General features: G+C 34.1%; 1 protein-coding gene and 1 long non-coding RNA gene across 2 annotated transcripts; both read right to left on the bottom strand.

The window, feature by feature from the left end:
- Positions 1–1,034: 1,034 nt before the first annotated feature.
- Positions 1,035–16,591, bottom strand: LOC131079446 (26S proteasome regulatory subunit 7). The gene is made up of 10 exons (XM_058017401.2): positions 16,282–16,591; positions 16,112–16,193; positions 9,023–9,114; positions 8,697–8,774; positions 8,401–8,462; positions 8,033–8,177; positions 7,366–7,584; positions 4,946–5,127; positions 1,706–1,881; positions 1,035–1,493 (listed from the first exon to the last, which is right to left on the bottom strand). The coding sequence occupies exons 1-10, from the start codon at positions 16,372–16,374 to the stop codon at positions 1,336–1,338; spliced, it is 1,287 nt and encodes a 428-aa protein (XP_057873384.1). The 5' UTR covers positions 16,375–16,591; the 3' UTR covers positions 1,035–1,335.
- LOC131857470 (uncharacterized) lies at positions 5,938–7,351 on the bottom strand. The gene is made up of 2 exons (XR_009358761.1): positions 6,441–7,351; positions 5,938–6,325 (listed from the first exon to the last, which is right to left on the bottom strand). It is a non-coding gene; the product is annotated as an uncharacterized LOC131857470 (long non-coding RNA).
- Positions 16,592–26,375: the final 9,784 nt, after the last annotated feature.

Raw genomic sequence — 26,375 nt, 5'->3', positions numbered from 1 at the left:
CATAGCCAATAATACCTCATGTGCATAATGACAATTCACAATAAATCTCCAAATTCACAGAGGTCTGAAATGTGAGAGAACCCCCTTAAATATGGGAGGAAGGGTGACTTCACTAGTCACAAAGGATGGCTTCACTAGTCACATTTTCAATAACCCCCAAACATAAATAATTAACAATCTAATAGTTATTAGATTATAATTATTTCAAACGGAAGGTATATTTAAAAAAGCATATAATATATATAAGGTTTTGTAGCCTTATAACGAAATATATATTAATATATATATGGGCTGACCCCTAATAACATTATGTTCTAACAAGTTTTGACAACCTCAGTAAGTTGTACATAAGCTTTTCTTTGCATATACCTGTAATTCTGCACTTTTCAGTGACTTACATCACTAGCTTTTATAAATTGTGTCAAAATGTTCACCGTGCCAACATATTACATTATCAAAGCAAATGGCCAACTTGCATTTGTATGACATGCACATTATTTATTCATGCTCATCTTTGCAACAAAATTAATTTAATTGCTCGGCATTACAAGCATAATATATCCAGCCTGGAAAATTAGTGATTTGAATCTACACTCTATTTATCTCCAAGGCTAGATAAATTTCGAGCTTTCAGGTTATGGTAGTGTGACAAATGTTGATGTTTGAGTTTTGGGCTGTTACAGGGTTTTGTGACATTGTAAATAAAATTCTTTTCACCTAACTAGACACTAGGACACTCCAATTTCAGGAAAGAATTTGAATTTGCAAATATCTGAGATGGCAGTCAATAAAACTGTACAGTCAGGATTTTCCTATCATATTTAATTTAAAAAATTATGCAACCAATAACACAGATTAATTTCAAGGAATTTCCAATCTTCGCTCCATTTCAGGAATGAACAGAGCCGACATTTGTGAGCAGCAACATTGTAATAAGAAACATCAGAGAATTTTATCTGATGGGAAAAGTGAAATTTCCTAGGCTGGAACAATATTAAAATCCATACATTACTTCAAAGTAGAGGAAACAAATGTACACAAATGATTTTTTGCCATAATTGCAATATATTACCATCATCAAGAAGGTTGCAATCAAGATGCAATTAGAATCTCAAAAGGCAACCAGAAAATGTGCAAACTGATAGCCTAGCAATCTATTTTTTATGCTGCTCTCACAGCAATGCAATATCTAGAATCAAATTCAATAATTTTACTGCAGTGAACAAGATGGCAGGAATTGTACAGTAAAAATACATCTATATTCTGTGGCCGCACAAACATTATCCAATTCAAAACATCCGATTGAAGATATGGCATACAACTAATACCATATTATTAGTTGTACACCATGTATTTTGGAGTGGCACTGAACTTTTGATAGCCTTTGATGACTTTATTGACAGCTTCAAGAAAATCCTTCTCGGTAACAGTCTTTCTACGTGCTCTAATAGCAAACATTCCAGCCTCAGTACACACACTCCGTATATCAGCACCTGGAAAACATTAAAACACGGGCTTAGCTAAATTAAAAATTGCTACAATTACTAAAACCAACCCGAACAAAATTAAAGAATCTGATACATTCCCACCTTATGACCAAATTGGAAAGTCATCCTAGCAATTATTTAAAACATCTACCAATTTCAGCCCTCTGAACACATTTACAGTCCAATTAAAATTAGGGATCAAATGGCACTGAAGTAACCTGTTGAATTAGGGCATAACCGTGCAAGCAACTCAAAACGAATGTCTCGCTCACAATTCATTGTCCGTGTATGAATTTTAAATATCTGTGTTCTGCTTTCCAAATCAGGTAAGCCAAATTCAACTTTTCGATCCAATCTACCAGGCCTCAATAGTGCTGGGTCAAGAGTATCAGGCCTACAAATTGACACATGAAACAAGAAGTGATGTGTTTTAGACAAGGAGACACATCAAAAGACTTGTACAAATATTTACTCAACACAAAACAAAAGCTGTTTGTTTACTGTGTTACAAGAGAATGAAACAGGGGCAAGCACAATGATAAACCAAAGCATTTTTAACAAAACATGTCCCAAATTGAAAAGCTTGTTTAAAACACCAATTCAAGTGCCTCAGAATGATCACAAGTATACAACCCAAAGAGATGGGACTTAGTAGTTGAAGACAAAAGGTTTCTATTCCATTGCAACATAACGTCACTCTAAGTTTTTCATCAATAACTTGACACCGTGTTATTAAAAAAGTATTACAAAACTAAACCAATATCATGACTGTTAAGCAGTAATATTTTTTTCAACCCCTACAAACAATTAAATGGCCTACTCTTCCTCTTCCCCTCCAAGATGGATGCTAGGAAAGTAAATTTTGATGGAGCATCAAAGAGGAACCCATGAACTACAGGAGCCGGATGCTTTATTCATATCTCAAAATGTTCCCTTGCCATGACTTCTGCAAGGCATATCGCCCTTGGAATCATTAAAGAGGTAGGGACCATGGTTCCAAATTCCAATAGAGGCCTCCAGCTGGCCCACTTCTCAAAGCTTCCTATAATTAAGGGGAAAGGGAAAACACCAAAGTGGAAACTATAGCATCTCTTAAAGGAAGCAAGAAGTTTGTTGGCCCACTTCAAAAAGACTAGCTTCAATAATTGTTTTAGAAAGTCAACTAGACCAGCTGATTTACTGGCAAATGCCAGCACAAACATGAGCTTTTTCTCTTCTCAGTGCAAACTATAGCATCTCTTAAAGAAGGCAAGAAGTTTGTTGGCCCACTTTAAAAGGATTAGCTTCAATAATTGTTTTAGAAGTGAACTAGACCAGCTGATTTACTGGCAAATGCAAGCACAAGCATGAGCTTTTTCTCTTCTCATTTATTTTCCAGCTCCTCTGAGAAGTATTGGCCCAGACTAAGCCAGCATTTATTAAATGACAGGCCAAGCCATGTAGAAAGCTAAACCAAGGGCAGAGTTCCTTGGCCAAACTTTTCCTAAATATGCCTTATTTTACAGGCCTAACATAGCTCTTCAAAAGGGCTCATTTTCCAGTGATAGGGAAGGCAAGTAGAAATTTTTCTTCAGCTGTGAGTTTTAAAATACTCAATTCCTAGGTTCCAACTTTGAAAGCTTCTAAATTATCTGTTGACAAACTTGTTCCAACTTTTTCTTCACTGAACTTGAACATGATCATGAACTTTGTGACATAGGCTAGGAATTAAAAATTATTCAAACTCATTTTTGTTAAGAAAGTCGGGAAAGCTGGTGAAAACATAATTCAGTATTTTACCTAGTCTTTGTCAAACCAATTTTGATTGTATTCATACTCAGCAATACAAATTACATTAACATGACTCATAAGGGAAGATATTTGCAGCAGCTACACATCTGCTATAAAAAAATGTTTGCAGCAGTTACACAACCATTACAGAAAACCAGGCATACTAATTTTCTGGTGAAGTTAGTGGGAAATTGTTTACAGGCAAAATAAAACACATTTCCAATTATCACCTTACACCCTAGTTGGCGAGAATTGAATTCTTCAAAACATGGACTGCCATGAAGATATTATGGGAGGGCAAGATATAGGAAAAACAAATTTTATAATCAGACTACTCATGATTGCTTGAAAGAAGAGCTTCACAGTGATTGCATTCCAGAAATGATGAAAGAAGATGAGAAGTTGGCAGGATGCAAAGGGAATCCTATAATCAGACTACTCATGATTGCTTGAAAGAAGAGCTTCACAGTGATTGCATTCCAGAAATGATGAAAGAAGATGAGAAGTTAGCAGGATGCAAAGGGTTGTTGACATGTAATGAAGAGTGACATATCCAAGGCTTAAGGCTCCATCATTAGATTGCCTTTCTGAATCTTTTTTTGGCAGGGGAAGAGGGACAAAAACAAAAAGGAACTTTTAGGCTAGAGGTAGGTAGCTGATCAAAGGAGTGTTTGCAAGAGTTTCATTAGATGCAGGTTCTGTTTTGTAGCTGTGACAATCTATTATCATGTTTACAGCTAATTTCCATATCTGAAGGAAGGGCAATCTGTAGCAGTAGTACAGAGTTGTATCATCAATTGACAATAGTAACTAGGTTATGGAAACAAAACACTAGCATGTAAAGTTGTGTTCAAAACAACAATTTGTTTTGAGTCATTCTGGTTATTCAATAATGTAATGTAATGAAAATGGTGAGACCGGGGCCTTGGGGAAGATTTTAGCGTGTCAAGCAAATGGGTTTAATCATAGGCAAATTAATATTTTTCCTTCTGTTGTTAAGAGTATGTGATCCTCTATGTCACCATATCCAAACATGATCTGCCTTCCTACAAAAAAGGATATCAAATTTCTATTCAACGTTATTTCACTAGAATAATAATTATAGACCATCATGGTACTCTACTGTTTTTACTCATCTGAATGTACTAACATAAATTATTATTATTGACTGTTATGGTACTCTCTTGTATTAACTTTCAATATGGCAATTTTTGCCTTTTTCTTTGTGTGAATATGTTAGATAGATTTAACTGATTGTATTAACTTTTTGTGTATGATTAAGATAATTTAATTTGAGATTATATAAGTATTTTTTTTCTTAAGTTCTCTATTTTCAATGATTTTTTAAAATTGCCAACTTTAAGCAGATTTTCCACCAGATCCAAGTCTGAGTCCAAATCTAATTCAAATATCAGCTTGGCTAGTTTTTGTGAGTCTGAGTCTCAGCACTGTGGTTCAGATTGATGATAACTTTAATCAATCACTATCAACGCAATCGAGAAATTTTTTTAGTAGTTACAAAGATTGTTATTATTCAAACTAAAAAATGAAAAAAGCATAGCTTTAATCACAACTTCCTTAAGCATTTGCAAAAAACTTAGGAGATGTGATTTCCTGACAAATCAAAAAAAAGAATAGCTTGACAAATAGATTTTCCAAGCCTTTGAAAGAAAACTAAGTCTTTACACCTGTTAGTTGCCATAAGAACTTTAATATTTCCTCGTGCATCAAAACCATCCAGCTGATTCACTATTTCAAGCATAGTTCGTTGCACTTCATTATCACCACCTAAACCATCATCAAAGCGAGCCCCACCTATGGCATCCACTTCATCAAAGAAGACAATACAAGCTTTCTTTGACCGGGCCATCTGCACAAAGAGACAAATTGAATCAAAAAGCATTGTCATGAGAATACATACATCTGAGAACCACAGACATGACCCAATAGATAAGACTCTAGGAGAAGAAAAAATAAATTATATGATCATATCTAAAGTGAACAATTAGTAAATAAAATAGTAATTATAAAATGAATAGGTCATATGAGATGATAAATATATGCTTGGCAAGTATAAATTTCATTATATATATTATACAATACATTTATTTGCCCATTATTTAACCAAATTATCCACTTAATAGAAGTTTGAACACATTCCATGCCATAAGCTTAAAAAGAAAAAAATTAAATCACATCTTAATCACAAGTTTGTTGATATACAACAGTTAACATTGCCAGCACCATGCAGACCATACGTTTTACATTGCTAACTTATCTACACACCAGTATCAGTTCTCGAGTACATTCTATGTACCAGCAAGCCTTCCTCTATTATGTTGTGCAATGCTTGGAGAAGTGGAATCAAAGACACTTTATTTCCCAAGTATTTGACCAAACTACCTAACTTATTACAGTACACATTTCATACTATTATCTTAGGCAGAAAGAAAATGCAGAAAAGCATAAGCACATTTTGTTGAAACACACCCAACATAGGCAGCCTGCCGCAGCACAACACAAACCATGCAATTTAAATTGATAACCAATGTCTATAATCCTATGTCAAGGTCTTAATTCACATGTATGCGCCACAAGCCTTCCTTTACTCTAAAAGAACAATACTCTATTGTAAAGAGATGGTAGTTCCCAGCCACCAAACTTCATCGACAAGCTGAAATAAACAATAGACATAACTTCATTCATTTATCATTGATAATTTTCTTATTTTGATTTAGCTCAAAATTGGCCAGCTTTGCATAAAGACCAACTTGTCTCAATTAATGCTACAAAGAGATATACTCATCAATAAGATCATCATCATGCATAGCATATTCTTGCTGTCACTGAAAACTAATGTTCCTCAGGGACATGTCTCCAGAGACTAGACACCCATCCAAAACATTCAAAAGACAAAGATGGGATGTCGCCCCCTGCACCCATCTCCCTAACTCCTTCAACTCCCCTTTTTAAATGAAAACAGGACATTCCCTTATTTTTTTGCCAAAATTAGGATGTTGTAGCATCCCAAGGAGATGAAACAACTCTTTGCGTCTGTGGCTTTCAAACTGCAAACAAGATGTTGAAGGCTGTCAGTGAGCTTGATGTGACTTAAGTCGAGCATTTTCAGGTTGAGTAGATAGGAGAGTGTAACATCTAGCTAGCCTTCCAGATTCAGCTCACCTGCTAGAAATCTTCTCATGTGATTCCAGTAAATTCACACAGGAACTGGGAAGACTTGTTCCTCAAACAAATTCCATTTGACCCAAAATGCATTCACACACAAAACAATAAACATCAATTCCTAAGCATCCATTTTTCTATAAAAGCAAAAACATAGACATGAGGGCATCACTGCTTAGAAGCAAGGAATAAAACACACAGCCATTGATGAAACTTGGAGGCCTGTTGAATAGAAAGCAAACTAGCAATCTCATCTTATAGGTGGAAGTCGATGGTTTATTCAAATGCTAGCACCAGCCTTATTCTAGATGAAGTTTTAGTCAACGTTAAATTACTAAAGTATGGGAGGCCACCCAAGAAGAGATTCTTATCCTATACTTTCCAGAGGAAATACATTGAATAGTCCAAATTTGATATAAGTTTTGGTTAAATTTACATCACAACTCTATCTATTTCAGGCTGGCATTAACTCACACCTATGTGGTTGCTAGATTTCAAATGTAGAGAAGTTTTGAAGAATGATATATTTTGTACAGACTCATTTATATTTTTAGAAATATATTTAAATGTTCACTTTTTAAAATTTTAGTTTTTTTGTTCGCTGAAGTCATTTTTTAACAATTTTCTATTTGTTTAAATTTGTAAAATCAAATATAATTTTTATTTTAATAACCATACCCAAAATCTGGAAAAAAAAATGCCTCACTGGAACTCAAAAACACTGCAGAGAACCGTTTATTGTTACATGCCATGGAACGTGTCTAAACATTTCTATTTGTTGAACTTGAGTACATTCCAGTCTTGTACATAACATGTATCAATAACGTGGAAAACCTAAATTTAAAATGAACCATGAAAATAAACTGTGTTGCTGCCTTTATAAATAGAAGAGTTGAAAAAATAAAACAATCTAGAATTTACAAACCTGAAAAAGCTCACGAACCATTCTAGCACCCTCACCAACATACTTTTGAACAAGCTCACTTCCAATAACTCGAATAAAGCATGCATCTGTCCGATTAGCCACAGCTCTAGCTAATAGTGTCTTTCCAGTTCCCGGAGGCCCATAGCAAAGGACGCCTTTGGGTGGATCTATTCCAAGGTTAACAAACTTCTCAGGATGAAGCATTGGAAGCTCTACAACCTGAAAAGAAAAAATAAAGCAGAAAGAGAAGGGCATAAACAAACAATGATATAATGCCACTTCAACTACTGGACATACAGAAATAATTTCAAATTATAGCAAGTGATGCAAAAATAATGTAAACTAGAGACGAAACAACAAGAAAGTAATAAATAGAATGTCAGAATCATCAGAACCTTGTCCCTAGGAGTCCCTATCATGAGAAATTCCCAAAATGCACCATAAATTAATTTTTCAACCATAGAAAAAAAAAGGGTCACAGAAAAGGAAGAATGCAACACCACTCAAACTTCAACTACAGAGGAAATTCTGTGGTAAAGAAAGGCAGTCCTTATATTTTATGGTTCTGGGCAAAAAGATGGTTAACCGTGTTTAAAACAGCCAAGAAAACTAGCACTTCAAACAAGATTTCTGAAATATAGTAACCATATTAAAAAAAATGGCAAACCTCTCGCATTTTCTCAATCTGCTCTTTGCATCCACCGACATCATTGTATGTAACATCTGGCTTTTCTTCCACTGTCATCATTGTAACACTGGGATCAATCTTAGGAGGCAATGGGATCTGAATTTGATACTTGTTACGATCAACACTGCACATTAAAAAAATTATCAGCCATTCATTCCACAATATACCAACATTATGTGGCCAGTCACACTTTCCAAAGGCATTTCTACAAATTTTGTATCACTTGAACAGTAGAGTTATACAAATTTGCATATAGCATGTATCAGCATATCTCTTAAATAAAAAATGATTTAAAACCTTTGTCACAGAATACAAAAGGCTAGATTTTCTGATAAGTCAATACTGACCCAACTCGCATGCCTTCTTCAATATCTGTTGGTGAGACCTTATCACCCAATCCAACTACAAACTGCATTTTCAAAGATCAATCATGCACATATTAAATATAAATATGTGCAGCTTTGGAGGCAACATTGGCTCTAATTCTAAACATCATTAATGAAGTTTCCATGAAAGTTCTCTAAAATACTACTCCATGAAAGAACATCCCAGCAGTAATATTTTGATTTTTTCAAAAAAGCCATTTGATGCATCTACAAAAATAGAATTAGTATAATCTAGAAGCCAAACAAATATAAGTCACCTTAGCAATTTGTTTGACATTTATAACATATTTTGCATCCTCAGTATTTGGGTTAATTATTTTAGTACACCTTGCCACCTGCACAGCAGAAACAAGAACTGACTAAATATACATGTTTATCTCACATCATCAATAAAAGCATATATAGTAAGTGATTGATCATAACTAAAACTGGAACCAAAACAGATGGCACAACAAAAAACTTCACATATTGACCTATATCTTCTTTACAGAAGCTGAAAAAACTCTTTACATAAATCACTAACTATAGCCATGATTGTCTGTCTCATTTTGCATTCATATAGGTGGTTGGCAACATAAAATACCTGCAGGGGTTGCTCCTCCTGCATCATCTGCTTGTCTGACACAAGATCCCATTGACTAGGTGCAGCTAGTCCAGTGTCTGATTCCTTAATTCCTGTCAAGGTAAATGGCTTCAAAGTTATTGAAAACTCTACAACATTGCAAGCTCCAATGCCTAGCATGTTGTAAATATTCAACTAAGAAGCATACTACCCTACAACTGAGAAAGAGTGTGAATATCATGAATATGAGATATACAAGAATCATTCATCCAGGAACAAATTGGCATTGCATTACAAAATGTTAATAACAAAAACTCCCAGGAGGCTTCACAATACCAACGCTTCTACAATTACACTGCTAGACAGACAATGTGATAATTTGGAAACCACCGAGAGGTATATAATTGATGGCCCAGCAGTAAATACTTTTATAATCATCTTCTGCCAATAAGGAAAATTTGTGGCATTGAAGACAAAGTTACTTATCCGTAAAAAATATTAACTAATTCCATCTTGGTTCTATTATATTATATTACTATTGATCATATGATCAACAATATTTGTATAACTTCAGAGACCTATTCTTGGTTTCTATGGAGCTATTGGATGGGCAAAATAGGCATTCTAATAGCCCCATATTAAGCTATAAACTTATATGGCCTCCACTGAAAGAACCCCTACATCCACATTCAATCCTTCATCTCTAATTAGTTATTGTTGGCACTTGGGATAAAAGCCCCCTCTGAATGAAGCCTCGCACAAAAATGTCATTAATTTCTAGACCTGCATCCCAGGGATGCGTCACCACCCCGTCCCCGAATTTTCAATATTTCAGGAAACATATAAAATATGCCTATTTTCTAACAAGAACCAGCCTGGCACATCAGAGGACAGTTAGCCATCCCCTATGGCACAGCACACAAAACACTCAAATTCAAAAAAAAGTACAAAACTAAGAAAAAGGTTTAGGGGGGCCACAAGGACCCCACATCAATTTACACAAAACCTAAACATAAAATTGGAACACTAACTAAAATTAAAATAACTCGTTTGCCAATTTTCAACATGATAAGAGGAAGATAAAGATAACTGTTGTGAGAAAAGAAAGGAACAGCAGTAAGAAGGCGTAAGAGAGCACCAAATCTAGGGCATTTAAGGTAAGTTCACTTATTTATTGTTCATTTTCACAAATTCTTTTGCAATTTTTTTTTTGTTTTGACCAAAGTTTTAAACACTTCAGGAGGGCTTTTTGTTTATTTTTAGTTTTATGTTTGTCCTTGTAGCTGTCATTTGAATTCCCAACAAAACAAAACAAAAAGTGCACCAATGAAGGTGGTGAGGATGAATAAATTCAAATTCAAACATACCCTATTAAATGGTCTCCTTTCATAGGTTGCCAAATCTTCTATTGCAAAAGAAATTGGTCTACATAGAGCTTCATCTAATCAATCAAGAGGAATAGCCTTACCTCTCAGCATTAAAGTTTAATATAAATTAATTGATTAATTGATATGATAATCTAAACTGATATATTACCAATTTTTATTTAGCATGATTATTAAATTAAGAAAGGCACGATTATCATTGACCACTGAAGAAGTAAGAGAGAGGACAGCAACCTTTCAAAGGGGTCGCCTATAAGATCCCCGGCTAGGTTATGCTGAATTTTTTCTGATTCTTATGCTGCTGTTTAGAGGTCTTAAGACTGATTTTTTTAAGGTTTTTGTTTAAGTTTGTTACCAGTAGATTGCATAGGGTTTACAAATGAACAAATGCCAATGATCCAATACTTTTGAAAGCAATATGCAGAAATATAATTGACTGTATATTAATTTCAGAATTCCGATTTCTAATACAGCAATATAACAATTTTCAGAATCAAGAAATTCATTTCACCAAAGCACAATGAGCATACCAAGAGTCCAACACCTAGCCAAGAGAGGGTGTTTATTGAATAATCTTGAATAGAACACAAAGGATGAGCGTCCAATGATGTCCATGACTCCAATGGAATTTATTTGCATCAACTATAATTACTAAAAACAAATATATTGAAACTGCTAAGAAATGTATCTGGCCTGCAGGCAGGATTATTGAATTTCCTAAGTTTTCTTCAAAGAATCACTGATGCAGACCCCATTTGTCATCTGTAGCCTCTAGAATGCATCGAACCTCTGTAGGAAAGTGTTGACAATGAAGATTACAACAATTTCAAACCTTCTACTGAGTTGTACATGGTGAAGCCAGAGGCCTGCAGGTGGTACGGCCAGCGAGAAGAAGGTACGGCTGGCACAAGAAATGGTACGGCTGCCTATGTGAACCTCCAAACCCTCCTGAATCTGCAATGTAAAATCTGAATCTGCTGATAAGGGTCTGAATGCTGATAAAACTCTCAACTAAAGCACAAACAGGAATCCTGTATGAATTCCCCACAATTATGAACTGCGTTGGCATCCAATTCATCCAATTCGTTGATCCCCAAGGAGTTTTCGTTCCATGGAGGCTTGTCTGCTTCTGAAATCCATTTGCAGAACTCAATTCTAAGATAGCTGATGTAAAAATGAATGAATGAATGCCCAAATGAGACCTCCTCGCATTACTTTATTGCTTCCCAAGTTCCCAACCCTAATCGAATTTTAGGGCTTTCTTATTTACTTTAATGAAATTATTTTGCAACTTATATCTCCCTTAAATGGTTTGATCAGCTTGAGGTCTAATTCATCATTAATAAAAGGGCCACTTTTTAAAAACAACTTATTTCTACCTAGGGAGGTGTGCCATGGGGCAAATTATGACACTATATTAATTAATTATAAAGTGATATTATAATCACTTATAACTTTATTTTTATTAAATATTAAAGTCAAAAATTTAATATATAGTTTTATTCAATTTCCAAAACTTGGCCTCCCCCAAACTGAAAACTAAATGCTGTCACCTGTCCAAGGATGATGACTGGATGTGGCAATGCAACTAGCAGTCTCCTAAAAAGGAGGGATGCTCCTAAAAGTTTGGAGACTGTCTCAAATCGATGATAAACACTCCTAAGCCACTATGCTATGTTCCTTGGCCCTCCGATGGTCAAACAGTCAACTGGCAGTCTAAAAAATAGCAACCCTCATAAAAAATAGGAAACTACCCTAGAACGCCCAAAATGTCTCCAATACTCCTCAAAAGGTCCCCAAACCCCCAAATGGGCTCCCTATCCACCACGTTAGCCCACGGGAATCCCAATTATAGGCTAACCCATGCTGACAACTGGTCTGTCTACGGAAGGGACATTACATCGCTGCCACCAACAGACATGGCTGGGGATGTGACTCTCCACCCACAATAAGAAGGATAAATACCTTCCAATAGACATGAGGGGGGAGGATGGAAATCAAGGGAAAAAGGAAGAAGTAATAAGAAAAAGACTAATACCTGCTACGAATATAATCAACCAGGTACACGAACTGGTATGAATTCTAAGGATTATATATAGCAAACTGTAGATGCATTATATGGTAATTTTTGGCATGATAATATCTGTATATTCACAGTATTAATACCTTGCACATTTATGACTGATGCTGATAACATTCTGCCTATTTGGTTGGCAATATATTCATGTTTACAAATCTAGCCTATGATACTGCTGAACACTGTCTCTAGAGGGAGAACCATTACTAAGGCACCCTCTCAGACAGAGGGAGGACGGTTAATGAGGCACCCTATTTAGGATTGAGGGAGAACAGTTATTAAGGCACCCTCACAAAGTGACTTGATTGGGGAGAACCGTTACTAAGGCACCCTATCAAGATAATGAGGATACCTAGGTTATAACCTAGATCAGCAAAAAAAAACCATAAAACTTACGGTAAGTTACACTATAAAAAAACAAGCATTAAGGGATCATGCACAATTAGCATTAGCATACTGAGAACACTTCAATAATAATAAAAACCAAACAAGTTGAGTTTATTTTGCTTATTATTTTAAATATAACATGGTATATCTCAAAATGAAGGTTTCCAGAAGACAGTGAGATTTGAATGTTTGATAGTCTACAAATCTTAAAAGAACATAACAATTTGTCATACATTAAATAATTGCTACATTGACATAACAATACTAATCATGCTTTGAAGAAGAAACATTTCAAAGGGAAAAACATGTTAAAAGAAACCAAGAGACAATAACCATAATATACTATTAACTAAACTAAATAAAGAGTCAAGGGACATCAACCTTAAGCAAGGGATACAACTGTTTATACCAATGACATTTTTTGGTACCAATCACCAGGTTACTGGATGAAAATATATAATTTAATAAAGTTCATATCCTAAATATCTTCTCTGATGGAATCCTTGTGATAAATGTGCAACCCGGGTGACAAAGGAAAGCAATTCAAATTCTATTTTTCTGAGTGAAAATAAAAATTAAAGGGAGAACAATTAAAGGGAGCCACACAACAATTGAAATTCTATTTATTAGAGGGAAAAAACAATTCAAGGGAGTCACAGAAATGTAGCAGGAGATTAACATTAACTGTGAGGTTTTACTCAATTTGCACAACTCTTTGAAACCTTCAAAAGCGCTTATACTTGACATACATATCAAAAAGTGATGATGGTTATGCCTGCATATGTTCTCTGTGCATCTAGTCCAAGCCTTTTTCAGATTATTCTAGTTGGATGGTTTACGTGCAGCATAGTTTCAAATAACTTTGAAGTAATAATTTATTTAATTACTTCTCCAAAATGATTGTGTTTCCTCTTGTAAAACCATTGATGATCCTAAGGAATCACCACAGATATTTGAACAATGGTTTGCCACTGACTATCATTTCAGATCTTGACACCTACTTCCTTAGCCACTTTTGGCAATTCGTGTCCATAACACTTAACTATCTGTTACAGTTTTCCATTGCTTTCCATCATCAAAGTAACAGGCAGATTTAAATTGCAAACAAGATCCTAGTGCATGACTTAAACATTTACCATTAGCCAGGTTAGCACTGCAACATCATCTAGCACGGTTGTAATATAACACCATGTATCTTCACTATTCAAACAGCTTTCAGGATTTGTTATGTAGTTTGAATTCCTATCTGATTATCCTTATCCAAAGGAAAGAGAAAGATACTGTTTTGTGGAAAATTTGACACAAGTGCAAGTCAACATTAAGAGCATTCAGCACTTCTATGGTGTAAGTGCAGGTTCCAATATCATCTTGAGATGGAAGAGAGAGTTTAGGTGCAATTAGAATAGACATGAGTTCAAAAAAATGCATCATAAATTAAGCCTTAAAAACTTCGATAGGGCGCACAAGCCATCCTATAGTGTATAGACCACTGAACCATATACCATTTGCCATGAACTGCAGGTTTCTAGGTGCAAAATGAAACCCATTGTTTCTATTCTATGGATGCTTTTCCAATTTATTACAGTGATTACCCAATAGAAAAAAGCTCCAAACCCACAGTTCGGCTATGAAGTTATTGATGAAATTGAGAACAGTAAAGGTTTCCTAATCTACATTCACATTTTGATATCTTATATTAAAAATAAGATTCCAATATCATAACAGTTAATTTTTTAGTGAATCATTCCCTGCTCTGATTGATGCTGAAAGGGATGTTGAGTTCTCCTTTTTAAATCTTGTTCTTGCAAACTGAAGGAGATCAAGAGCTCAGATGCTGGTATACCAATTATTGCATACCTTCTTAATTTTGCAAAGGCCTTTTAAAAAACTTCACTCCCCTACCCATTACAATACATCATATCTTTGGACACTTTAAGTATCAATTTTAATGTTCAAAATCATATTTATTTTGGAATATCGTATTATTATTTCGTGGAATTTTGTTACTATATAAACTACCATTTTACACTGTTTGACTTTCTAAAAGGGCATGATAGTAAGCAACCCTGTCTTGCATTTACTCTGCATGGACAAGGGCCACAGGACTAAAAAAATTATTCTGATTGCACATAATCAAATGTGATAAGCATATATAATCATATTTTGTACATTAAAAGTTGAAAGAACCTTAAAATCCCATGGAAAACCCGGGAAACATCTAGGGAGCTTCCATAACAAATGTAAACACTATCTGGCATTTCCAAAAAAAAATTGGCGGATCTCCAATTTGATCTTAGAAACCCATCAAAACTTCATTTTTTTAACTTATTTGACAGAATTTTAACTTTGTTACTACAAATTCATAAAATGTCTATCAATTGCAAATTACAAAAACTCCTTTGGCTCTATGTCAAACTTCTAATAACTTGGTGGCTTAATTACCAATACCTGAGGTTATGAGTATACTCACATTTTGCAATAGGATACAAAAGCATCTGAATATGGCTTTTACTATATTAAATTTAAGTATAAACACCCCAAGATTTATATAGATGGTTAGAATTGCATTTAAATTCTACAAAGCTGTCTCATAACATAGGTTTAAGGTTTAATAAATTCCCTAATAGTTAGCGATATAAACAAGCCAGTACTGCAGATTGCTTTGTCTCTTGTGGATTTATTTTATTTTAGTTATTTCTGAATGCTTGAATTATATAAAAATTCTTCTGACCTGGCCTACATTTGACAGTTTTTCATTATTTTGGATTGATTTACAGCATCTCCACGCAGAAGGACTATCGAAGGTCTAAGCTTAGCAATCAAAGCTACCATTCAATGTCTTTTGGGCTTCTGGTTCAAAGCACAAAGAGCATGCCCCGTGCAGAGTTACCCAGAATTCATTTCCAAAGAAAGCATCCTTAATAGGCAGGGAACAGAGTGCAAGAAGATTGGCAAGGTGTAGTATATTTTCATGATTAGTAATAAAATTTTAATCCAGTATCATAACTGACAGAAATAAATAATGATACTCTGTGTGGACTTCCACAAGGGGTGCCATAATGGCATCCGGCTTGGGCGTAACCTAAAAAAGTACCCTTTACCATTTAAATCTTATAGGTCCTATTATACATGAACGTGTCAGAAGAGTAAATTATTAAAGCATAGGGTTACAGAATCCCTCAATTTTAAAAGCAACGGAGCCAAACAAATATAACTATTAAGGTTTATTTAAATTAGGGTTTTTTAAGGTGTTTCACTCACCACATAGATCATTGACCTTCTTTGCCATTTCTTTTATCTCCTTCTCAGCTTTCTTTATAGGAGTCGAATAAGGCCCCAAACCCTAGAGTAAGAAATAGCGTAAGAAAGAGCAAAGAGGAGTGGAAAAAATGATAAGACAGAAAAAAAGTAGCTGTGAGTAGAGAGATTACATAGGTTTTTAGGAGGGCGATGTCATCGTCATCCAGAGGGCGAGGGTTACTATTGTCGTTGATAATGTCTTCTGGATCAGCAGCCGGAGCCATAGCTGTACCAAACCCTTCTTTCTTTTTCTTCCTCTTCTGCAAATCTGCAAATGAAATACTTGCCTTGAAGCTTTATAAAGACCTTTTAGAAAACTTCATTCAATCTACTACCCATTAAAACACGTCCCTTTGGACACTAAAAGGGTTAATTTTTCTTTTCTTTTCTTTTTCCGGTATTGTAGTATTGAAAATTATAAAAAAAAATCGACTATTGTATTGTTCGCGGCAGGGTTAGTTTCATTGCCTAATAAATAAAGTTTTCTAATGTTTTATTTATAATGCAATGTATACAAATAAGAGGTTTGGAAGGTCAATTAGGAAAAAAAATGCCCTATTTTTTTGGCATCATGCGTTGTACATGAGGTTGATTTTTAGGGAGAGATACAAGGGTAGATAGAGATGGAGAGATAATGAGCTAGAGATAGAGGGAGAGATGGAAAAAGAAATATTAAGAAATAGAGATAGAGAGGCAAAGAGATATAGATATAGATGTATAGAAAGAGGGAGAGCAAGAGAGAGAGATGGATGGGAGAGAGAGAGAGAGAGAGAGAGAGAGAGAGAGAGAGAGAGAGGGGAAGATTGAGTGGAAGAGGTGGAGAGATATGGAGGAAGAGAGAGATATAGATTGTGAGATAAAGGGATAGAGACACGAGGAGATATAGATAGGGGGGAGAGGAAGAGGGAGATAGAGAGGTAGATATAATAGAAAAACATATAAACAAAGAGGCATATATAGAGAAGTAGATGTATAGAGATATAAAGGGGGAGATGGAGAGGGAGAGATGGAGATTTATGGGAGGAGAAAGGGAAATAGTGGTAGAGATTAAGAGATAGGGGGATAGAGACGCATCAAGGGATGGATAAATGGGGAGATATAGAGAGAGGAAAGGGGAGAAAGGGAGAGAGATGGTTAGAAGGGGGAGAGATATATTGTTGGGCATAGTGTTGTCATCAATGGCAAAGGTGTTTATGCGGAGACTGTTGAATATATTGTCTTTAATATCAAGAAAGAATGAAGGAGTTCTCAAAAATGTTAAGATTTGTAGAAGGTTAATGTTATTACTATTAATCGACAAACAAAGAAAGTATACACTATAATTAGTTGTTCCCGATTTTTTATCATATTTACAAAAGTCTAGAAGCGTTTACATGAAGTTCTTGAGGTGAGTCACTATATCTAGTTGTATTATCATTTTTATTTGATATCGTATTCTACTACTGTTGACTATTTTGTCTTGTGATTTGGAAGTTAAGTAAGGCTACATTTAAAGAATGTTATATTCAAGTTTCAAAGGATAGAAAGTTAGAAATGATTGAGTGCACGATGTGTTAGTTTGGTGAATGTGCAAGAGTTTAGTTGGATGTGCTAAAGAAAGGAAGTGTGTTCTAGCTAGAGGGAACATGTGACAGTAAAATGGGACTAGTTGAGTTCGTGATGGGAAATGCATAGCATGTTCTTAATTATGGGTGAATGCATATGATTTAGGACTGAGTCGACTAAATTTTACCTAATGTTTTGAATTAAGGATTTATCTTTGACTGACAAGATGAATTATGTATGATGTAAATTGGTTCTAGGGCAACATGAAGATGTTTAAATAGTACAATCAAATAAATGTATTCTACGATCATGTGCAGTAAGGTGAAGAAGGTGGTGAGAGAGCATACGTTATAAAGGGTGTGAGCAAAAAAGATGTATTGTATCCACACGGTGATAGTGTTGTGAAGTAGATTAGATTAATTAGTTTGAGTTGGAAAGATCTAAATGTTATTTTTTTTTTATTCTTATATCTTCATTGTAATTGAGGTTGGAGCCTCATAATTTCAGTTGGTTCTTAATCGTTGGATTGGTGCTCAATTTCGATCAGGGGATTGGTGTCCTCTTTGGGTTGTAATTCTTGTGGGTTGGTGCCTACAAATTATTCTATGTTATTTATTATTTTGTGAGGCCAAATTTGGGTAATAGTCCCTAGCAACTTTTTTCACTGAGTTTTTTTTTTACTTTAGGGTTTCCATGTAAATTTGGTGTTCTTGTGTGGATTTGTTCAATCTCTTGCATAGTTTCTTTTGATGTTATTTTGAAATGTCGTAATTTTATTGATGTTGTGGTAGTTTAACAGATAGGTAGAAAAGGGAATGAGAGAAAAGGGTAGAGATAGGAGAGAGAGAGAGAGAGAGAGAGAGAGAGAGAGAGAGAGAGAGAGAGTTGGGGGGGGGGGGAAGATAGCTCAATATATAAAGAGGGGGAGGAAAAGAGGGTTATATATAGAGGGTGATATAGAGTGATAAACGAAGTACATAAAGAGATATAGAGATGGGGAGATATGCAAATATAGGCAAAGAACTACATGGATAAAAATAGATAGAGGAATGAGGCGGAGATACAGATATAAAGTAGGAGAGATGGAGGGAAAGAGGGAGAGAGGGGGAGAGGGGGAGAGAGGGAATGATATATATATATATATATATATAGAGAGAGAGAGAGAGAGTAAATGAAAGATAGAGAGAGACAATGAGATATAAATGGAGAGGGGGAGAAAGAGATCTAATATAGAGATAAAGGGCGCAAGGGTGTCATAAAATGAACGTGTTTCTTTAAAAAAATAAAAAATTAGTAATTTTTAATTATTAAATAGATGGTTAAATATATTTAATATTGTTGTTAATATTTTTAATTCATTTTTTTATTGACTTCCAACCCTTACCCTTCTTGCCCTGGGCCAGCATAACATATGTTTTTCTAATATATTGTTATAGCCTTCTACATAAAGTCATTCAATGCATTCATTCAAATCATCCAATATTATTAGACAATCAAGGATTAAATTTGCATCTACACACTTCAATTGGTGCTTCGAAAGGAATATATAAGTTTATAATAGTTTGGGAGCATTTGTATGATTGGAGAATATTGTTCTTATTTTGTTTACGCTCAAAGAGTTGATCAAACTATAAATCCCTTATGACTCGATTTTGGGAACCTAGCAAAGGTATTTATTAATACCACTATCCCTTGTAGACATCAAGATTCATTAAAAATTTAAGAAACCTTGAGAAAAGTGAAGAGAATAACTCTATAGGTCATATAAAACAAATTTGTAGGTATAGGACAATATTAAAATCATGGATTTGTTCATCATATATAAAATTTTCTTAATATTAATAATTTGTAATCTTTTTTTTTAATAAAAGTGACAAGAGTCACTAAAGCATTATATTAATAAAAAAAAGAAAATTATACATAATGGATATATATATAGTATAGACCGTAATGGTCTTTATCAAGTGTTGGCATTACATAACAAAGAGCCAAATACAACGCCAAAAATAGAGTATGTCAAGTATGATCACCAAAAACCCAAACAAAGACAACATCAAGAGAATCACGTGAGAAAATTATTGGGACCGAGAACATATGGAGGCACTATCTACGGTGGAGCAACTTGGAGGGGAGCACCAACCTCATGAAATAGGATGATTGAAAAGAAGATGCAATGCGGTGAACTGATCAAGAGCTTCATTAAGAACCATAGGATCAACCTTTACATGTAACCTTTCCATGGCCAAAACTATGTTGTGAAAATCATCACAAATGAGCTTAGGCCTTATGGTGAAAAGCGATTCAACATAAGCAACACTAGAAACCAAATCCTTCATGCTCATAAATCTCCCAATGGGATCATCACCATGTCCCAGACGATAATTGTTTAAAGTGAAATCTAAATCTATAATCGAGAAGAGAAATGATTGGATGCATGCATTAGCAAGGGCATGAACCATCTATGTATCAAGCAAAAAATCCATACAAATAGAGAGGAAGTAAGAGCCAATAATGATATATAAAACACTAGGATTACTAGATAGACAGTCTTTCCCTATCGCTAACCTTATAGCTAATTCAACATAAACACACAGGGCATCAAACACCTTACCCATCTTCTCCCTGTTATGCTCTGTTGGGTCATTGTGTTCCTAAAAACAATGGAGGAGATGAATGTGCCAACTGGTCTCCATACTTAGAAACCTAATGATTAAGATACTTTTCATTCTTTATAATTCAATGGTTATCAAGCTTTTCTACATTCACTTGTAACCAATTATCAATATTTGCTAATCATTTATTTACCTAAAATGAATTATATAATTTCTATATATGCATCTTATTTGATTATAGCCAAAATCACCTTTAAGAAAAAACTTGCTCTTCTTTACAATGCCATCTAATTATTTGATAACTTACATTAACTATATTTTTTAATTAATCATTTATTTTTAAGTTATTGTCTATTTTGAAAGAAACTATCAATTAACTACCTAAATGACATTTCAATGATAGTTTATATATCCAAAAAAAATATGTAAATTATATCAAGACAATATATGTTTGTTCTAGTTAATTGTTTACTTTTTAAAAGGTGGGATAATTTATTGTAGCTTTTTTTAATTTGATATTTTTTTATATAGTAGAAAATATCTAATTTTAGTTTATTTTTAAATTATAAATAAATATCTTTAATATTATATATAATAATAATATACAAATTTTTAAAGAGAATGTGGGTAGAAAAATAGCATTCCTATAATAAACCAAACAAACATGTCACTATTTAGTAAGCAAAAGAGGAGGGAGGTCTTGATTACCTAAATAACCTCATACATCAACAAAATCTTAGGTGTCAAGAAAGTTGAAAATTTAATTAAATATGAAAAGAAGTGATAAATTTATACAACAATTACTTCTCAAATTTTCCACTAGAAATTTTACTCACATCCAAGACACTCTCTCAAGCACCTACAAATAGAAGTTTGTAGCTACTAACTTCCCCCCTACTTATCACTACCTCAAGAACCTCTAAACAAGTTCTTTCATCCCCGAAATGGAGTGTAAGTTGGTTTCACATCCCAACAATTTGTTAAGTTCTCATTAAGATAAAATTTCATAAAACTATGGGTAAAAAATCCCTCTAAAAAAATTGGACAATATGTACACCTTTCTATGAATAATCACACACCAATTTGGTTCTAAAAGAAAACAAAACTTTTAAAATTAAATCCAAAATAATCCAATCAAAACTTAGAACTATTATCTTTATACAAACATTGATAAGAGAATTTTAACAAAATTTTGTTTGAAAAAATCACCTAAATCTAGTAAAAACTGGCCAAATTATGTCCTGGGCAGAGTCTGGGACTGACATAAACATTTTAAACTTCCTTCGCAAAGGTTGGACAAAATCAATACAAAAATATGTTCTCATGAAATATCATGACTGCAAAATATGCACAAAATTGATTGGGGGAAAAGGTTTACAATATTTCAAGCAAATGCAATAAACCTGGACATTACCACCTTCACCATCATCCTCCCTCCCTTTGTTGAAATGAGAGTTTTGTAATAGGTTGTTCACAAAGTAGAAAAGAAGGAAGCAACCATAAATAGTTTGGCCTAGATGGCCTTGTTCAACTCGAGTGACAAGATCTCAGCATGTTCAAAACCAAGGACCTAATAGATGTGAATTCAAGTTGTTTTGTGTTCTATTTGAAGGAATTAGAGAAATGTTTTTCTGCTTTGATTTTGAATTTGTCCCATGGCAGATGGAATTTGTACAACTTCGAGATAAAAATAAAATTAAAAAATCAACAATTTTAGCCACGAAAGTTATCCCACAAGAGCAATCAAAATAGAGGTATTTTCATTATTCAAAATCATTGCAATCCAACAAACCGATGAATGAAAATGAAAAAAATTTGACGATCGAGATGGCTTTGATCGTCTTGCATCCCCTCTAAAAAAAATTTACATAATCAATGTCTAGAGTTAGTTACTTTGCCTCAAATAAGGTATGCCTTTGGCATAAAAATAGATTTTTAATTATATGGACATAGAGATATTACATTTCTATAGTCTATTGTAATTATGTAGAAGTATCTTTTAGAAAAATTTGTGAAATCCTTTTTTTAGACCACATTCTTTGATCCATCATTAAGACGAGGAAGAATATTGTTTTCAACCATTCTATATACAAAGATTATTCCTCTTCTTGATGATGGATCGCAAATGTAAGTTCACTAACAAATCATTGAGTGCTTTCATGGCTAAAGTTATACTATGTATTGTTCCAACCTTTTCCAACACAAAGTATGAAATGAGCATCCATTAGAACTATTCAGCAAAATTTAAGTTACACCTCATGCGTATACCACAATAAAAATAATAATTAGTGGGAGACATAATATCTACAAGGTTGTAGGTGAAGAGACTACACTTCTTTAACGCATTTTTCCAAGTGAGCAAAGCTTATAAGCTAATGTCGTCCCATAATCGATTAATTTTTTTTTTGGATAAGTCACTCAATTCAAATAACATGATTTATTTCTTTTAAGGCCTTTAGGGTAGACCTTGTTACGTAACTTGTAATTTAAAAAAAATGGGCTCAGGTCCCTACTTAAAACTAGGTCAATAATTTTGAAGAGTTGTTTTAATTTGGTTTCCCTCCCAAGTGAGGCATGGGATTTTGGGTACCAAGTTTGAATTGCAACATATAAAAACTTGTAACATTTTCACTTAGGAAACCATTTCATCGCATGCTAATTTATCTATTGGAGCACTTTTTATTCAAGTTACTTATGTACATGAAAACCTATAAGAGATTGAAGTCAGTAGACTAAAACCCATTGGTTGCAGGTGTAGACACCTAAAATTGTCCTACCTTAATTAAATAAATATTTTATTTATTTAATTATTTTATCCTAAGCCTTTTATTAATTAAACAGTTGTTTATTTATTTAATTAATTCACTTATCCTCTTCTAGCCCTTTCCCTATTTAAATAAATATTTTTATCTATTTAAATTATCTTTTTCCTAAATTAAATAAATATTTTATTTATTTAATTAGTCCCACTTCCTCTATCAATTAAATAAATCTTTATTTATTTAATTAATTCATTAGCTTTTTCTCTTCATGGCACATGTCATTTATCTCTTGATTTTTCTCTACCTACCCCCTTCATTGTTTTATTATTTTTCCTAACTACCCTCTTATCATTTTATTATTTCCTCTACCTATCCTTTAATCCTAGCTGACCATTTATCTTTTCACCTCTCAATCTTATCCCTCCATTTTCTAAAGTGTCTTCTATATAAGAGGATTTTTTCATCCTTATCAACCCTAACTAATTCGTCTAATCAATCATCTACCTAATGCGAATATCAAGCCTTCTTGCAATCAAGGGACTTCACAACCACAATCTATTCTTTTTTGAGCTCTTATGCACATACAAAATCTGAGAGCGAATATATCAAACAAGATTAATGGAGATAGGAGACAATGGAGATCAAACCCTACTTGACATGTGAATGGTATTATTGCTTTAATTTGTTGATTTGGACGTTCTTAGGTATCTTCATTAGTGTATGGTGAATATTTTGTTGTAAAACTAGGGTTTGTTGTGGTTGGATTTTTATGGTTTTACAATAGTTTGTTATCATCATTTTTCACCCAACACATTTTGGCACGCCTGGTGGGACTCTTGTGTTGGCAATTGACACTCATCTTGTGATTTCAGGAGACTTTCGGTGGTTGATTAGTTGTTTAAGTTTGTCATTGATGTCAACTCTTTTGGTGATTCGATCTGGCAGTCATGACTTAGCCTATCCAAAAAATGGAGGTAACGGGTAGATAGTTAACCGATAGAACATGGCTAAATAGGGTATTTTGGTAATGAGTTGATCTGAAATCATCTCTGGTGTTTGTGGTAATTATTTTTGTGATCTTCATGTTTGGTAGGACCTTTAGGAAGCATGTGGTTGCAATATTTTAGTTCAATGCTATGGTGTGTTCGAGATTGGAGCTGACTTCATCTACATGTTACATCTATTAAGACTGACTTGAAGGAGATTATTTTTATGGTGAGACCAGATATATAAGATCATTGTAGCAGTTGATTTTTGGTACGTTGTGATATGTTAAGTATTTGGTGATCAGTTTTGGTGCGATTGAGCGCAGTTTCATGTGCGGATTTTGCTTTTAGATCAATCGGTAGTTGACTGAGACCGAAACAGGGTAATCAGCAAAGCAGAGACAGTCAGTGATACAGAGCCTAACTAGAACTCAATTTTTAATTATTAGATGTTATTTATGAGTTCAGTCCATTTTTCATTCTCATTGTAATTAAATTGTAAGGCAGTGAGCCTTCCCTGAAGGTTGTAGCCTTTCGAACACATATAATTGAGCAGTGAGCCTGAATGCAAGTGCATTCCCCATCTATGTAATATTTATGTACTCCTGGCCATAGTATATAAATATTGTGGGTTCCATCTCCACCGTGGTTTCTCCCTTTCTGGGTTTCCATGTAAAAAATTTGGTGTTGTGGATTTGTCCTTTTATTGTTACATGTGTTATGTTCATATTTGTTATGCATTGTTAATCGGTGGATAAAGAATAACTTTGTAGTTTTAATTTTTGATAGATCACCGATTCACCCCCCCCCCCTCTCAGTGATCCCCGATTCCAACAATTGGTATTAGAGACTAATACCTTTGAGGAAGCTTAACCTCTTGAGGAAGATCTGGGAGATTGATTCAATGGACTCTGATTTTCATAGACAACTCAATGTGGCACTTGAGGATCTTGATGTTGTTAGAAGTGAGGTCTGTACCTTGAAGAAGAATATGAATGCAGCTAATGAATTCATTAGTTAGTTGAAGGATCGAGCAAGTATCTGCAGAGAAAAGAGGAAGGAATTAATGGAAAAGTTGAAGGAGAAAGAAGATTAGATCATGGAATACCAGTTTAAAGCTAATGAAGTGGACAAGCTTGAGAGAGAAAATGTTGCTTTAAAGAATGCGATGCAATCCATTGTGATGAGACTAACCACGAAGATTGAGGATCAGAAGAAGAATGAGGAGAATTTGGCACAATCATTGAAGAACAAGGTTGATGAATGCTTCATGATTACCTATGAGAATGATCAGTTGAAGCTTGAGTCGACACAATCAAAGAATAATGTGTTGGCCATTTGGAGGAATTGATTATGTGTTGCATTGATGTTTTGTCATTGATGTCAACACTAGCTATTTTGGATGCTTTACCGACACCCTTTTGGTCCCGGTAGGTTGAGCAATTTCTGGTTGGTTTGGATCCGACATGATCCGGTATGCTTTGTTATGGTTTGGTTATGGAATTAGCTTATTCATGATACTCATGTTCATATTCAGTTGGTTGGTTTTGGTCTGGTGATTGGATGCTATCTTGTTTTCTTGGAAGCTTGGCTTGTGGTACTGGCGAGGGTTTCATCGACAGAGCTTTTGATGAAGATCTTTGATGATATGTGTAATAACCTAAAAATGGTCATCCAAAACTATGGGCCCCTAATCTTGACTAATGTGCTTAAATTCAATAAAATTTATCAAGGTCATGAATCAAATAATCAATTTAAATCAATCATGGGAGCCTAATTAATTAATTCCTAAGGTATAAAAATGCAACATGACAATTACAATTAATTAAATTCTCATTTAATTAATTGATCAAATTCAAAATTCAAAATAGAAAATATTTTTAAAAATAAATATCTCATTTATTTAATTAAATATCTTTTGCATATTTTATAAATAAATACAAATTGTCATAAATCTTCAAAAAAAGGAAACAAATCAAGAAAGAGGAATTAATTTGAAAAATAAATTCGAAATTATGAGCACAAAAATTTTAAAAAGGAAACAAAACGACTTAACTCAAGAAAAATGGAAAGAATCTGAGTTGCTAATTTGAACTCAATCTTATCTCTCCGAAATGGAATTAAATTGTCCAATCAAATCATTTCACCTGGATCGTGCTTCCTTCGAATCGATCTCGACCATTCATTAAAGATCAATCTTGACATTTGGTCTCCCTCTTGATTTTCCTATAAATTCAAGCTCTCATTCTTCAATCAGCATCTGAGAATTTTACATCATTATTATGCTAATATTGTGTTGCAGGTTATCGAGGAAATTTTG

Source organism: Cryptomeria japonica, chromosome 8 (genome assembly GCF_030272615.1).
Source record: "Cryptomeria japonica chromosome 8, Sugi_1.0, whole genome shotgun sequence".
Classification (NCBI taxonomy): Eukaryota; Viridiplantae; Streptophyta; class Pinopsida; order Cupressales; family Cupressaceae; genus Cryptomeria; species Cryptomeria japonica.
This window is presented reverse-complemented; position numbering and strand designations above follow the sequence as displayed.

What these genes read in the sequence shown, in the direction of transcription:
- LOC131079446 (XM_058017401.2), bottom strand. Translation starts at nt 16,374, where the DNA reads ATGGCTCCGGCTGCTGATCCAGAAGACATTATCAACGACAATAGTAAC. An exon ending in GAAGGTCAATGATCTATGTG is followed by an intron (nt 9,115 to 16,111) that starts GTGAGTGAAACA and finishes TTACCTTGACAG; the next exon opens with GAATTAAGGAATCAGACACT. An exon ending in GTTCTTATGGCAACTAACAG is followed by an intron (nt 1,882 to 4,945) that starts GTGTAAAGACTT and finishes GTCAATTTGTAG; the next exon opens with GCCTGATACTCTTGACCCAG.